Source organism: Anoplolepis gracilipes, chromosome 10 (genome assembly GCF_047496725.1).
Source record: "Anoplolepis gracilipes chromosome 10, ASM4749672v1, whole genome shotgun sequence".
NCBI lineage: Eukaryota > Metazoa > Arthropoda > Insecta > Hymenoptera > Formicidae > Anoplolepis > Anoplolepis gracilipes.
Genome location: NC_132979.1, coordinates 8,017,775 through 8,031,779, shown reverse-complemented (window position 1 = coordinate 8,031,779; position 14,005 = coordinate 8,017,775). Strand labels below are relative to the sequence as shown.

Genomic DNA, 14,005 nt, shown 5'->3' with positions numbered 1-14,005 from the left:
TTCCTCTCGCTCCTCGAGTAACTAGGAATATGCGGATAAGGCCGGGTTTACAATAGATGTAGTAAGCCTTAGGCTGTAAGAAATGAACCAATTACAATTGACTTTAGAGAAGGATAATGAATATGATTGGTCCTTACGACTTAAGGCTTACTATAGCTATTGTAGACTCGACCTAAGATTCGATTTATCGATATCTAGAGTGATTCAAACGTAATAGGAAAGGTTTATTTGGACACAGAGTGATTGGACACAACCAATCACGTGACAGATGACTAAAGTAACTAGTACGATTGAGCAATCAAGGCAAAGATATTCTTTATTCTGATGGGCCAATCAAACTTTCACACTTACAGTGTCCAAACAAATATTTCTGCCAGAACTTTCTTGCGCTTAACCTGTACAAATATATGTCATTGGACACGTGTTTGATTTTGAACGGACTCGTGTAAATTATTAATACCACCGACGAGCTCGTCGGTGTCAACCTTTTTTTGTGTTACAATTAATGTTAATAATATCTCATATATATTAAATGCTATGTATTAGGTAATAATATTATCCTAACTATAAAGCATTTGCTCGAATGGAGATTAATATATATATATATATAATTTTAAGGAAATTAACAATTTTTTTTATTTATTCACTGTATAATATGTACAATAACAAAACTCTCATCTTTATTAAAAACTTTTTAGAATAATTTTTAATATATCACTTGATATCATTGATGATTTTTTTAGAATTCTAGATACTTTATAAAAAAAACATATTACGATACGATATATAACTATATATCTATAGGGTGAATTGGTACGAAAATAATTTATATATACATATATATGTGTTTCTCATGTTTGACAGTGTTTCATTCTACATTTTGACCCTATATATGTGTACATATACAGGGTGTCCTAGGCACGTATATATAATATATATATATATAGGGTCCGGTAATTGATGAAAAACCTGCTAATGGCAGATTCTTGAAAAATGTTGTGCTGCACATTTGTTTTCAAGTGAATACTTTTTTTCTAGACTTTTAAGCTCATTTGTAAAAGTTTACAAATATTCTTTTATGCAATTCTGAGAGGGGAAAAATTCATTTGCAAAAAATGATTCTTTTGGTGCCCCCGACAATCTATGAAAGTTTGTCGGTTTAATTTCCGAACACCCTGTGTGTATATATATATGTATAACTGTGAAATTATATAAGCGCTTGCGTTAAACTAATCACTCAGTCAAGAAAGTGAGTTTGCTGCATGTTGTCAACGACATATCTTATTGCAGAATAAATGGAGGTATTTATGAATACGCGAAAGGAAAAAAATGTAAATGAAAAAAGAAAAAATAGAAATAGATAAGGCTTTGTGATTGTAAATATTAATATAAAGTTTATAAATAAATTGAGTAAAGAATGGTCTAAGCATCTTTATATTTTTATTCTTGCATTCGGCTCTTTTATTCTACCTTGATCTGTTCTTTATTTAATTTATTTTGAAAAAGAAAGATTTAATAAATAAAATTTTAATATATCTGAAACTATATTAATTTTATGTAATTTCCTGTAAAAATCTTCTCGCTATAATATTCATAAATATTGTTAAAGTATGTGTTGTTTGATAATGTAATATTTCCAAGTAATATTTGCAAAAAGCAATTTTTATAAAATCTTTTTTTTGTAAATAAAGAAGAAGCAGCTAAATTTCATTTAAATATCATTTGTAAGGAGAGCTACAAAATGAGTAAATTATATGATTACTGGTTATCATTTATATACTAGGCTATCATCGTTGATTTACGAAGTGACACATTCACGAAGCCAACCGCGGCAATGAGGAAAGCTATGTTTGAGGCGGAAGTGGGGGATGACGTTTTCGACGAAGATCCTACAGTAAAAGGTAATTAAATAAATGCGTCCTGCTTGCGACACGAAAAGATTTCAAATTATACTCTAGTTATAAACGGGATCTGTAATTTTTGAAATAATAATAATCAGTTAAAGGCTAAGACCCGTATTTTTAGCTCACATTTATCGTTAAATGTGCCTCTAAATATATACAAACACACGTGTATAAAAATTTTAGAGACACATTTAGCGATAAATGTGAGTTCAAAATACGGACCTAAGTATTGCCTATCACACAGTGAAAAAGAAATATGCAAATAATAGCATATAGCGTGCAAATAAAAAAAACAAAACTCCCTTATTGTTTGACAGTTAATAAAAACGATTCAAAAAGGAACTGAAATGTTTAATCAATAGTATATAATTAATAATTAATATATTTAATATACAATTAATATATTATATATATATATATATATATATATATATATATATATATATATATATTCTCTTTCTTTCTCTCTCAATTATATAAACTAATATTAATATAATATATAATTAATAATATTTGTTTCCATTTATTCTCTGAAAGAGTTATTATAAATTATAAAAAATGATTACTATGAACGAATAAAATTCGGATCGTATTTTAAGTTGGAAACTATTGTTTTATAGTTAATACGATATCGAATGAATTTTGTGTGTATAAAAATATAAGTACATTCACTCCAGTTTCTTACATTTAAAATTATTTTACTCACACACATATATACTCCAATACATAATAAATTAAAATAATTTATCCTTATTTTCTTGCACACACAAATTATTCCCTCTTTCGTCAGTTGCAATTTCGATAATTTAAATATAGTCTATATAGAGTATATTTAAAGCACGAAATTTTAACAATAAAATCCTCTAATCGAATGTTTTTACATCATTTTCTAGACTTACAGAAAAAAGCAGCGGCGTTACTTGGGAAAGAAGATGCGCTGTTTATTAGTTCTGGTACTATGGGAAATTTGATTGCTAGTAAGATCTGATAAACACTTTATATATTTAATATTTCTATATTTTTAATATAATTTATTTTAACTCAAAAAAGCAGTTTTTCTTGCTGCTAATAAAAAATTGACTTCTGTCTTTATCAAGATTCTAAATAAATGTATATAAATAATATTAATGAAAAGGAAATAAATACATAAATAATCTTAACAAAAAGGCCAATTAATTTAGGTATTTAAATAATATGTACTTTTTAGAAAATTATATATTAATCAATTTACAAAACAATCTTTTTGCACTTGTGCTTCTTCAGCAATTATAATCATAAATAAAAAGAAATTAAAATTAAAATATATAAGCGCAAGAAGCCAAGTGCATTTTATTTAAAAAGAAAAATATACTCAGCTGTATATATTAATCTTTCAGTTATGAATCACTGCAACGTACGCGGCAGCGAAGCTTACTGCGGTGACAAGTCGCACGTGGTTCTTCATGAGCAGGGCGGTGCGGCGCAAGTGGCTGGTGTGAGCCTTCGTACGCTGCCAAACAACGAAGACGGTACGTTCGATCTGAAGAAACTCGACAGTGCGATCCGCAATCCGGATAGCATACACGAACCGGTCTCAAAGTTGATCCTCGTCGAGAACACGCTCAACGGTAAAATAATACCTCAATCATGGATCGAGGAGTTGATGGTGGTGGTGAAGAAGCATAATCTCAAGACGCATTTGGACGGGGCGCGATTGTGGAACGTCTCGATCGCGTCGGGAATCTCGATAGAAAAATTAGCCGCTCCATTCGACTCGGTTACCTTTTGCCTGAGCAAGGGATTAGGCGCTCCCGTGGGATCCGTGCTCTGCGGAAGCAAGAGTTTCATCGTCGACGCGAAGAGGAAACGCAAAGTACTGGGTGGCGCGATGAGACAGGTCGGCATACTCGCCGCGGCCGGACTCGTTTCTCTGGAAGAATCGGTACCGCGATTAGCGGAGGATCACAGAAGAGCAATAACGATCGCGCGGGCGATCAATCAGTTGAATTCGAAAATATTTAGCGTAGACTTGAAAACCGTGCACACCAATATAATAATGATAAACGTGAATGCCGACAGTGGCGTGTCCGCTATGGCTTTCATGAACAGACTCCATCAAAGCATAGACGACAACAGTGACGATAAGATTATAATCAAATGCTTCGCTATGACGGAAACTTTCGTCAGAATGGTACTTTATTATGATATTGATGATTCGATGATGGATGCTGCCATACGTAAATTAAGATATGTCATCAACCTGCTCGATCCTCAAGTACAGATTTGAATTTCTTCAAAAAGTGCCATTAAATAAAGAGAATTCTTTAAATCTAATATAAATAAAAATAAGTATATATTTAAATATACATAAGTTTTTAAATAATGAATTACCTATATACATTTAAATCACATTCTAATGATATAAAATATGTATAATTATAAAAATTAATAAAAATATATTAAAAAATATAAATATACTCTACCTATTTATTATGAAATATTTATACTTAACGTGTAAACTTTGTTTAAAAACTTATATTATTTAAATATTTTTATTATTACCATAAAAAATATATTAGAAATAAATCTATTTTATAATAGTTATTCGAATCTTTTGTTAAATTTCCTAAATAAAAAATTTGTGATCATGTATCATTCAAATTGTATAGAATATTTTATTGGCAAATATTCTCTCTTGGTACTAGTAGAGTGCATATTTTTCAAAATTTGATATGTATAAAACTGATATAAAAATTTCTTTTAGAATCTTTCTTTATAGCAATATTACATATTAATATAAATCATGTAATAAATATTCATTTTGTTGAATAAATATTAAACAATTAAATTTTGAAATATGTTCCTATAAATTATATAAATTCTATTGAAAATATATCCTGAACTAAAAGAAATTTAATTAATAATAGTTAATTTTATCAAAATTTGAATAATGAAGACTTTCACATTAAATACATCAATATGTGTTCAAATCTCCTCATTTATTTCTTTTGTAAGAATATTCTCCTGTGCCTCTACAAAGATTCGGGCCGATCACACAGTTATCAATTAACAATGGGCGCGTAATTAGCGTTGTTAATGTTAACTTTGAAACGCGTCATTAACAGGCTCGTCGTCGTCCTCATCCTCCTCACCCTCGCTCTCAAAGGTATTGTCAGGAATATCGTATAACCGAATCATAGGTTTATTCGGATCCTTCATTATCAAATATTTGCCGTCCTTCTGTTTCATGCAAATGTCAATGATACATCGCAGAATACCCCACGCGTTGTCCATGTTCAGGTTGATCTGCGTCGCAAACTCGTTCGGTTTGTACTGCTGCGTACCCAGAATCACATGCTTGCTAGAGTCCCGTACCATAGCGCGCGATACGTATCCAAATTTCAGCTGATCCGAACCGGCGAGCAACGCCTGAACCGTCCACTTGGCGAGTTTACAGGCGTTATTGCGTAATTCGTTGGCCAACACCGCGCCACGCTGTGTGTCCAGCTTCTGACGCCACTCAACTCCATTAGCCAACTTCGAGTCCCATTCGTTCAATGCCTTGACTGTTAAGAATTGATTCTCGTTATTGGGACCCTGCATCACGGCGTCGTGCTCACATCGGGCGACGAGCACAATACCATTGTTGAGATCCCATTTGCGATAACGATACGCCACGCTCGCCACGTCGCTCTCCTCCTCTTCCGAGATAAACGGATTGCCCTCTTCAAATTTGTAACGTGGCTCGTTCGACTTGAGTACTTGCTGCGAAAAATTGTGATTGATGAAAGTCGCCTCGAGAGCGAGATTTCTCGGCGAATTCAGCGAGTTGCCGTCGTCCTGAGGTGGCTCGACACTGGTCTCGTTCACAGTCAACAGATCAAACTCGGTGTTGTCGCGCTTGTCGAAGAACAACTTGTCGCCGATCTTCTCGATGACGATGTCCCACGAATAATTGCTGCGCGTGCAACACATAATGGTGGCCAGGATAGCGTCGGTGGCGTAAACATTGCCCTCGGTCTTCGATAGTTTACGAACGATAGGATCGTCGGTGGTCGTGACCGTGTGGAAAATACGATCGATTCTCTGCAGTGGCTTTTCGCTCTTGACGTTCACGCGGTCGTACGTTTTGTCATAATACTCGAGCGAGCCGCAGCAAGATATATCCTCGCCATCTTTCACGCCGGGCAACGAGAGCTTGGCCAATCGCGGGAAGTCCATCTCCTCGATAGTGATCCAGTCAGGTCGCACCGTCACGGAAGCGTCTCGAATCTTGATGGGCGGTTGATTCTTGTGATTACGCAGACCTTGCTGTCTGCCCCAGCGTTTCGCCTGTCCCTTACGCTCTCGTTCTCGCAACTTGAGCTTCCCTAACTGCTGCATCTGACTCAATCCACCGCGTTGACCGCCACGACCGCGTAAGTTGCGCTGATTATGGCGGAAGCGGCCACGTTGATATGGCGGTTTCTGCACACGGGTAGTGTCCACCAAGTGGAAAGTAGTCTCGTCCTCGTCGTGGTAATAAGCATATTGACTGCCGGAACCAAATTGTGATGTATATTTGTCTGAAAAAAATATGTCACTAATACATCATCTGATATATTAATTCCTCACAAAAGCATGATATAAAGCAATACTTTGAACTGTTACATACAACTCTTGTAATGTATTTAATATGAATAAACTCCGTTAGACTGATACGTTAAGTTGATAAACATTTTGCACAAGAAGAGATCTTTATTATGACATTTTTATAATTTTTTAATGCAATATAATACCAATAATATAGAAAACTACAAGAGTACCTATTTTTAAAGAAAATAAAAATAGATTTGCTGCATAAAAATATATAATCATCGACAATAGCTTCTTCTTGTTTATGTAACAGCATCTTGAATATTGTAAGTCTAATTTAAGATCAAGTTATAATATTGCGATCAAGATTCAATTATGTGTCACTATTCGATCATATGCATATCTTGCATTCTTTACAAAATTTATTCTTATATTTGAATAAAATGTAGAAAATTATCAAAATTAAAGAATTTGACATAGTACATCAAGATATACATCTGTCAAATCTTTCGTTTCAGAATTCACAGTCTTAAATTTAATCACATAAGAGCCTTTCATCATCAATCAAATGCAGCTCAAATTTTGAGGTTAAGTGAACATCAATGAAAAGAAAGACGAAATACGTACTTGGGAACTTTTTGTCCTGGAAGGCCGGCGTCGTCCAGTCGGAGATCTACAACGGCAGGCATAAATGAGGCTTGTTTACAGCGAAAAGGACAAAAGATCTCGCATATGCTCACCTTGCCCAACCTATCGCCTTTGGAAAATGGCTGATAAGGAATGTCCTTAAATTGATCCGGCAGCTCGCACGGGCCCCAGCCGTCCGGATTGTGCTGGATCGCCGGCGCGAGGAAGTGGGCCACCTCCTCTTTCGGGGCAGGATCGTCCAGCACCACTACGTCCACTTCTGTCATATCGTTACTTCGATCGAATTTGCATCAACCCGCAGAGCACACGAAGCAACAAGACAGAAATCCTCCACGACCGGAAATCCTACTCTGGGCCTCTTTCTTTACTGCCGCACCGGCAGTACCGCCAAATTCCTCTTTGAAAAAATCCTAAGAAATCCTAAAGGTGCTTTTTCATGTTAACGTTCGACGCTCATTTTTTAGGGTATATCAATCAAATGGAAATTTATATTTACACATTATTCTTGTATAAAAAATAATCGAATATTATCTCTGTTATATTACTTAATTTATTTTTTATATGTACTTTATATTCAACGTTAAACGTGTCTCACCTCTCACAAAATTTATTCATAATAGCAGAGAGAAGCCTGAGAGGCGCCATGAAGCCGTTTTTAAGGGAACCCATTTTCACCGAGGTACAGTGGCGCTAACTGGATCGATTTTAGAAACTACGTAGCTGGATCGACTTTCTAGCGGTTCGCGTCCGTGCTAGATCCACAAATTATGGTTCGTGTCCGTGCTAGATCCATAACTGTGGATCTCAAATATACGAAACATATACATTCATTAATATTTTATTACATATTATTAATTGCAACTGCGCATGATCTTTTTTCACTTTAACATATATATATATATATATATATATATATTACTTCATAATATATGTTAAAGTGAAAAAAGATCACGCGCAGTTGCAATTAATAATATGTAATAAAATATTAATGAATGTATATGTTCTTGTATATATTATTAATAAAAAAGTTGATGCGAGACACTTTCTGTAACAACTAATCATGATTTGAAAAGAAAAGGAAAATTACTTGTCAAAATTAATTAACCGAGATCATTGTTGCAAAAGACTCTTATATAATATATATAAATACATAATTATAATATAATTTTATTTTATTTAATTACTGTAATTTTATACATCTGTTGAGTCGTTTAATTCATCTATTTGTCGTTTTCAATTTACAATTTTAATAGCAAGACGTTTGATATATTAATTTCGAGAAATGAAACTTTATTAATTACTGTTAATTAACGCCGATTATGCAATTGACATACTCGTACGCGATTAACAATATGCGTCTTCTAATATCCTCGAAAGTTCAATTTTTATTAATAAAAGATGTTATATAAATATTGACAATGTACTTCACGAGCGGTAATGTATTTTAAAACGCTCGAAAATTCGCTTCTGTATGAATAGGAAAACATATTTCGCAAAGAAGATATCGCTAAAATCCGCGGGAAGAACGATACCTTCTTTGCGAAATATGTTTTCCTATTCATACAGAAGCGAATTTTCGAGCGTTTTAAAATGCATTACCGCTCGTGAAGTACATTGTCGATATTTATATAATATCTTTTATTTATAAAAATCGAACTTTCGAGACGATTAGAAGACACATATTATTAATCGCGTACGAGTATGTCAATTGCATAATCGGCATTAATTAACAATAATTAATAAAGTTTCTTTTCCCGAAATTAATATATCAAACGTCCTGCTTTTATAATTGTAAATTCAAAGCGACAAATAGATGAATTAAATGAGTCAACTGATGAATAGAATTACAGTAATTAAATAAAATAAAATTATATATTATAAATATGCATTTATATATCATATATATAGTTATATAAGTGTCTCTTGCAACAATAATCTCGGTTAATTAATTTCGATGCCTCATTAAAAATTAAAGATAAGACATAGCCAGGATGAGAATGCTAGAAGGATGCGAAAAGAAAGAAATCAGAAAGTTAATAACATATTGCGAGATGTTCCGCGGTAAACGAAATTTGAATTCTTTATTTGATCAAAAATCGAAAAGATTGATTAGCTATCGATCGAGTCTGCATGAATTATTCAGTTCAGGAAATTAGAAACGCCATACCGAAATAAGATAATGTATTCGCAAAGAATGAATATGATATAAAATTTAATATAAAATATATTACAAAATGTATAAAATACATTGTAAAATGTACAAAATACATAAAATATTATATATAATTAATTCAATGTTATATATAGAGAATTAATTATATTACAAATATATTTTACAAAATTTAATTAAAACGTCACCGAGAAAGGCAATTAGGAGCTAGCGCAGGTGTATACAAAATTTAATATAAAATATAATTTTAATTTTTAATTCAAAATAATTTTATTACATAGAATTATACGAAATATCCGAAATTGATCTATATAATTTATTAGAAATTTTTAAAACGTAATTGATATAGTCTATATCACGACCAAAAGATCGAATTATTAATAAATTTATCGATACGTCTCTCTCAATTAAGAAAACCTAGAATTTTAATGGAATTTTATGTAATTGTATGTATTCTTCCATTTCGTGTAATTTTACTTTTTACAATAAGTATAATACAATAAATATAATTCATACATATAATATAACGCAACTTAAATCTATCTCTTACGCAATAATATCTTATACTATTTTAATAATATAATATAATATTTAAAATTAATATTTAATGTCCATATAATCTTATGCAATATAATATATAACATACCATAAATACAATGTTATACCTGTATAATATACATCTTAATATAAAAGATATGCATATAATATACATATTATATACATACATACAATAAGTTACATGTACAATAAATAAGTTACATTTTTTTACGTTTTTCATAATTAAACTAAATTTTATTATGAATATAATTTTAATTTTTACCTAATAATGTTTTAAAACTTGTTTTTACAGTTTTTATATGTAATTTATATTTAATTAATTTTTTATTTTATTGAAAAAAATATTAAATTTTTATATTTTTACAATTTTATATTATCTTATATTTATATTTTTATATTTTTTTCCTTACAAATAAATTTAATTTTATAATAGCTATAATTTTTCTTTTATTAAATTTTATGTTTTTTTTTAAATTGTCTTAATAGCCCTAGCAGACCTACTTCTATTAGCTACATCAGTAAAAATCTGATAAAACAAGATTTGGGGAGTCCTAATTGGAAATTTGCGATTACATATTTTTTACGCATTGTGGCCAGAATTGACCACGTATCTTCAGCCAGTTGGACCTACCTTTTGTTGCTCCTGGCTATTCATTCTGACTCGATTTCTACGAGCCAAGAATTGAGAAAGAAAAACAACTTCTTCTACTGCCGGTAATAATTATCACCGGCAAATAAGACGACTTATATTCATTTAGGATCGTATGATATTATAATACAATCGTTTTGTAAATGCGTATCATTAGTCGTCGAAAGTTGCAAAAGATATATAACAAATATAATCATGTATATACCGAAAAAATTGTACTCAAAATGTAGACTTTATAAGCCTTCTTAATAGATATTCTTAATAAATAAGAATAATTTTTTACCGTGATATATTTTAAAACACCTAATTTATAATGAAATTAAAACTATTGTATATATTAATATATTATGTATATTTAACTTGTCAAAATTTTAATAAATAGCAAATGTCCATTTGTAAAATTTTTTTTGTTATTGGGATTCATAATCTCAAATATTAAATAATATAATGATAAGAAAATATTCTATTCAGTATATAAGTATATTCTTACTTGCTAAGAATATCTGAAAGTACTCTTTAGAAGACTTCTCTCTTAAACTAATTGTAAGAAGATCTTCTTAATGTTTATTTTAAAGAAATATATTATAAAGTTAAATGAAATATTCTTAAGCTGAGAATATAATTTTTTCGGTGTATGTAAAATATATTAGCATGCATATCAATCCCTCTGTCGGCGGGTCATTAAACATTTGTATCTTTAAAATTGTTTTATAAAAATTTAATATATATAATTAAAATAAATATTTCATGTATGTCTTGCATAAAACTGGAATAAATCATATATTTTTATTTTTTTTAATATTTTTCTTTTTCTATCAATTTTAATATACAAATGGTATACCTATTTTAACAAAAGTTAAAAAAAAAGTAAATGAAAAATGTAATATAAAATTTTCTTTTGGAATACGTACAAAAAGCAATTTTTTTATAATTTAAAATTGACCCAGAGTACGGCATGCATGCATTCCGCCGTCCGAGGGTTAAAGCAACGAATTTATCTACAATCTACATCTTTATCTACAAGTCTATTAATCTACATCTACAAATCTCTATACAAATCCGTTGCTTTAAAATATAATAAAAGCTTTTTGTCACTCACCGACACTGATGCGCAACAACGGAGTTGTCGATATTGAAGCTATGTTATCTGTAACATACAAAATAAAATCCAAATTATAGCAGCGATTTTAAATAATTAATATTAAAGAATTTATTATTATACTTAATAAATTTATATTCGACGCGTACAATAATAAGCAGATATATATAAATATGGAATAACTTTGTAAATTAAAAAAACTTTTCTTTATAAATAAAAACTTTTATAAGATTTATACAAAAATCTTTATCTCTGAATTTCTTTTAATTAAATCATTCAACTAAAAGAATCGAATTATTTTGTATAAAGTATTTATTAATTAATATACAAATAATATTTACCCTGGGGTTGCTCCGCCGATGCAGGATGCCTCTCCTAGGCCTCCTCCTCCTCTCAGATGTCAGGGAAGCCAGGATCTATTGTTTTATACGCGCGATATACTTTTTTAAATTTGTTTAAACCGTACAAAAGTAAAAACGCGCGATAGTTTGGACGGCACTTCCGCACTTTTACGCGCGATACTTTGACGGCACTCCCGAATTTCGGAACGATCGAAAAACCCATCAATGATTTATTCCAACAATCGACCGACCTCTAATCGACTAGGACCGAAACCCGTTGACGAAGCAGAGACCGTGCTCTCAACAACCGATTATCGAGCGTTAGCTTAATATTAACCGCGCGTTCATGTATCTCTCTATACTGAACATACGTCTTTACGCGGCCGGCATTCGCCTCAGCCGCGATACTGAGGCGTATAAACGTTGTTGCCCAGTAAGAAATGACGATTGAAAAAATGCAAATTAAACGCCGATAATCGACATCCATTTGGCAACATCTTCCTCAATCAATCATTTTTCACTGGAAAGCAACGCTGAGAGAATCCCAGTTAGTCGGCATCAAATACGATCCCCGACAACATAATTTCGTGATCGAAATCAGGAAATATGAACGAAAACACGACCGCGATCGCGATGAAGCCGAGAACCGAGAGCAGAGAGCCGAAAGCCGAGACGAATGTCAAAAACAATAGCGCGCTATATGTCACCAAGGTCGAATGTTATTATTTTATTTCGGAGTCATTTTAGACGTACTTTAACACGTTAAGATTTATCGTAATATTATTACGTATATTATCGTCGCGAGAAACGTGTACGGCGCGCTCGACCTCGAGGTGACCGAACGCGAGGCGCAGGTGTCGGCACCGGAGTAAAAACACGTGCGCACACTACGCCCGCCGGAGTAAGAATGAATGACTCATGGCTGTCACTAGTCCCGTACGCCGTACGCGCCGGGCTCACCTCCCTTACTATGGAATGCGTGACGTCAACGACAAGGTCGAGTATGCTCATTCTCTCTCTCTCTTTCTCCTCGCCGCCAGACAATAACAAATACGCACTATACTACGTGATATAATTTAACACGTTGAAATATGTACAATCCAATGATTCTAAAATACATATAAAATTTCTTAACAAAAATAATATTATTATTCGATTTAATGTGATATATTTAAAATACATGAAACGCGATTACGAAATTTGTAAAATACTTCAACGAAAGCAATCTTATGACTTACTGTATGACTATTATAATTGCACGATTTATTTATTATTCTCGTAAAAAATTATATCAATAATGCGTGTGTGTGTGTTTGTGTGTGTGTATGTGTGAACAATTATTTGTAAAAGAGATAGAAATTTATATTATAGATACACACATATATTTATAGACGTATATTAATTAAATATAAATTAATAATAAAAAATATGCACAAATGTACTGCCTGTACTTATTACATTTACTAAATATGTATAACTCTCCGTAATTATAGAAATTTGTCATATCATATTAAATAAATGTTCTCTCTTTCATCGTAACTATATAATTATTCATTTATATATATATTTCATATGTTTGTTTTTTTTTCTATCAGAAAAAGAAAAAGAAAGAGAGAAAAAAACAGATATTCTATCATTAAAAATTAATGTATTAAATACAATTTATTAATATTTTATTATTTGTTTCTTATAAAAAAGTTTTTTATTAGATGTGCCTGTTTTTATTAGAGCTTATACTATTTAATTTATTCGATTAAAATATGAATTTTTATTAATAAAATATTTTACATAAATATCGGCAATGTACTTCACGAGCAATAATGTATCTTAAAACCCTCGAAAATTCGCTTCTGAATGAATAGGAAAACATATTTGGCAAAGAAGGTATCGCTACAGGCAAGATCGGCGGCAAGGTCGGCTGCGAAAGCGATACCTTCTTTGCGAAATATATTCTCCTAGTAACTCAGAATAAAAATTTCCGAGCGTACCGCTTGAACTGAATTATTTCACGATCTCTCGTCGCAAAATATTTTCTAATAATTCAGAAAGGAATTTTCTAAAATATTTAACGGCATATTATTA

General features: G+C 31.5%; 2 protein-coding genes across 4 annotated transcripts; one reads left to right on the top strand and one right to left on the bottom strand.

Annotated features, from left to right (window-relative positions):
- The first annotated feature begins 394 nt into the window (after positions 1-394).
- On the top strand, positions 395-4,287 carry LOC140670121 (L-allo-threonine aldolase). 3 transcript variants are annotated; one of them, XM_072900643.1, is made up of 5 exons: positions 409-546; positions 1,039-1,301; positions 1,784-1,901; positions 2,798-2,881; positions 3,281-4,286. In XM_072900643.1, the coding sequence occupies exons 2-5, from the start codon at positions 1,296-1,298 to the stop codon at positions 4,168-4,170; spliced, it is 1,098 nt and encodes a 365-aa protein (XP_072756744.1). In that variant the 5' UTR covers positions 409-546; positions 1,039-1,295; the 3' UTR covers positions 4,171-4,286. The 3 variants fall into 3 exon arrangements, with proteins under 3 accessions (XP_072756745.1, XP_072756744.1, XP_072756743.1); XM_072900644.1 differs by lacking the exon at positions 1,039-1,301 and having other exon boundaries at positions 395-546; positions 3,281-4,287; XM_072900642.1 differs by lacking the exon at positions 409-546 and having other exon boundaries at positions 927-1,301.
- Positions 4,288-4,863: 576 nt separating this feature from the next.
- LOC140670311 (eukaryotic translation initiation factor 3 subunit D-like) lies at positions 4,864-7,497 on the bottom strand. Its single transcript, XM_072900872.1, has 3 exons — positions 7,199-7,497; positions 7,086-7,131; positions 4,864-6,448 (listed from the first exon to the last, which is right to left on the bottom strand). The coding sequence occupies exons 1-3, from the start codon at positions 7,370-7,372 to the stop codon at positions 4,983-4,985; spliced, it is 1,686 nt and encodes a 561-aa protein (XP_072756973.1). The 5' UTR covers positions 7,373-7,497; the 3' UTR covers positions 4,864-4,982.
- Between the last annotated feature and the right edge of the window lie 6,508 nt (positions 7,498-14,005).

Excerpts from the sequence above, each read along its gene's own strand:
- LOC140670121 (XM_072900643.1), top strand. Across the intron at positions 1,902-2,797 it reads CGAAGATCCTACAGTAAAAG|ACTTACAGAAAAAAGCAGCG; the intron begins GTAATTAAATAA and ends ATCATTTTCTAG. Across the intron at positions 2,882-3,280 it reads TATGGGAAATTTGATTGCTA|TTATGAATCACTGCAACGTA; the intron begins GTAAGATCTGAT and ends TTAATCTTTCAG.
- LOC140670311 (XM_072900872.1), bottom strand. The coding sequence starts at position 7,372 with ATGACAGAAGTGGACGTAGTGGTGCTGGACGATCCTGCCCCGAAAGAG. Across the intron at positions 7,132-7,198 it reads AAGGCGATAGGTTGGGCAAG|ATCTCCGACTGGACGACGCC; the intron begins GTGAGCATATGC and ends CTGCCGTTGTAG. Across the intron at positions 6,449-7,085 it reads CCAGGACAAAAAGTTCCCAA|ACAAATATACATCACAATTT; the intron begins GTACGTATTTCG and ends TATTTTTTTCAG.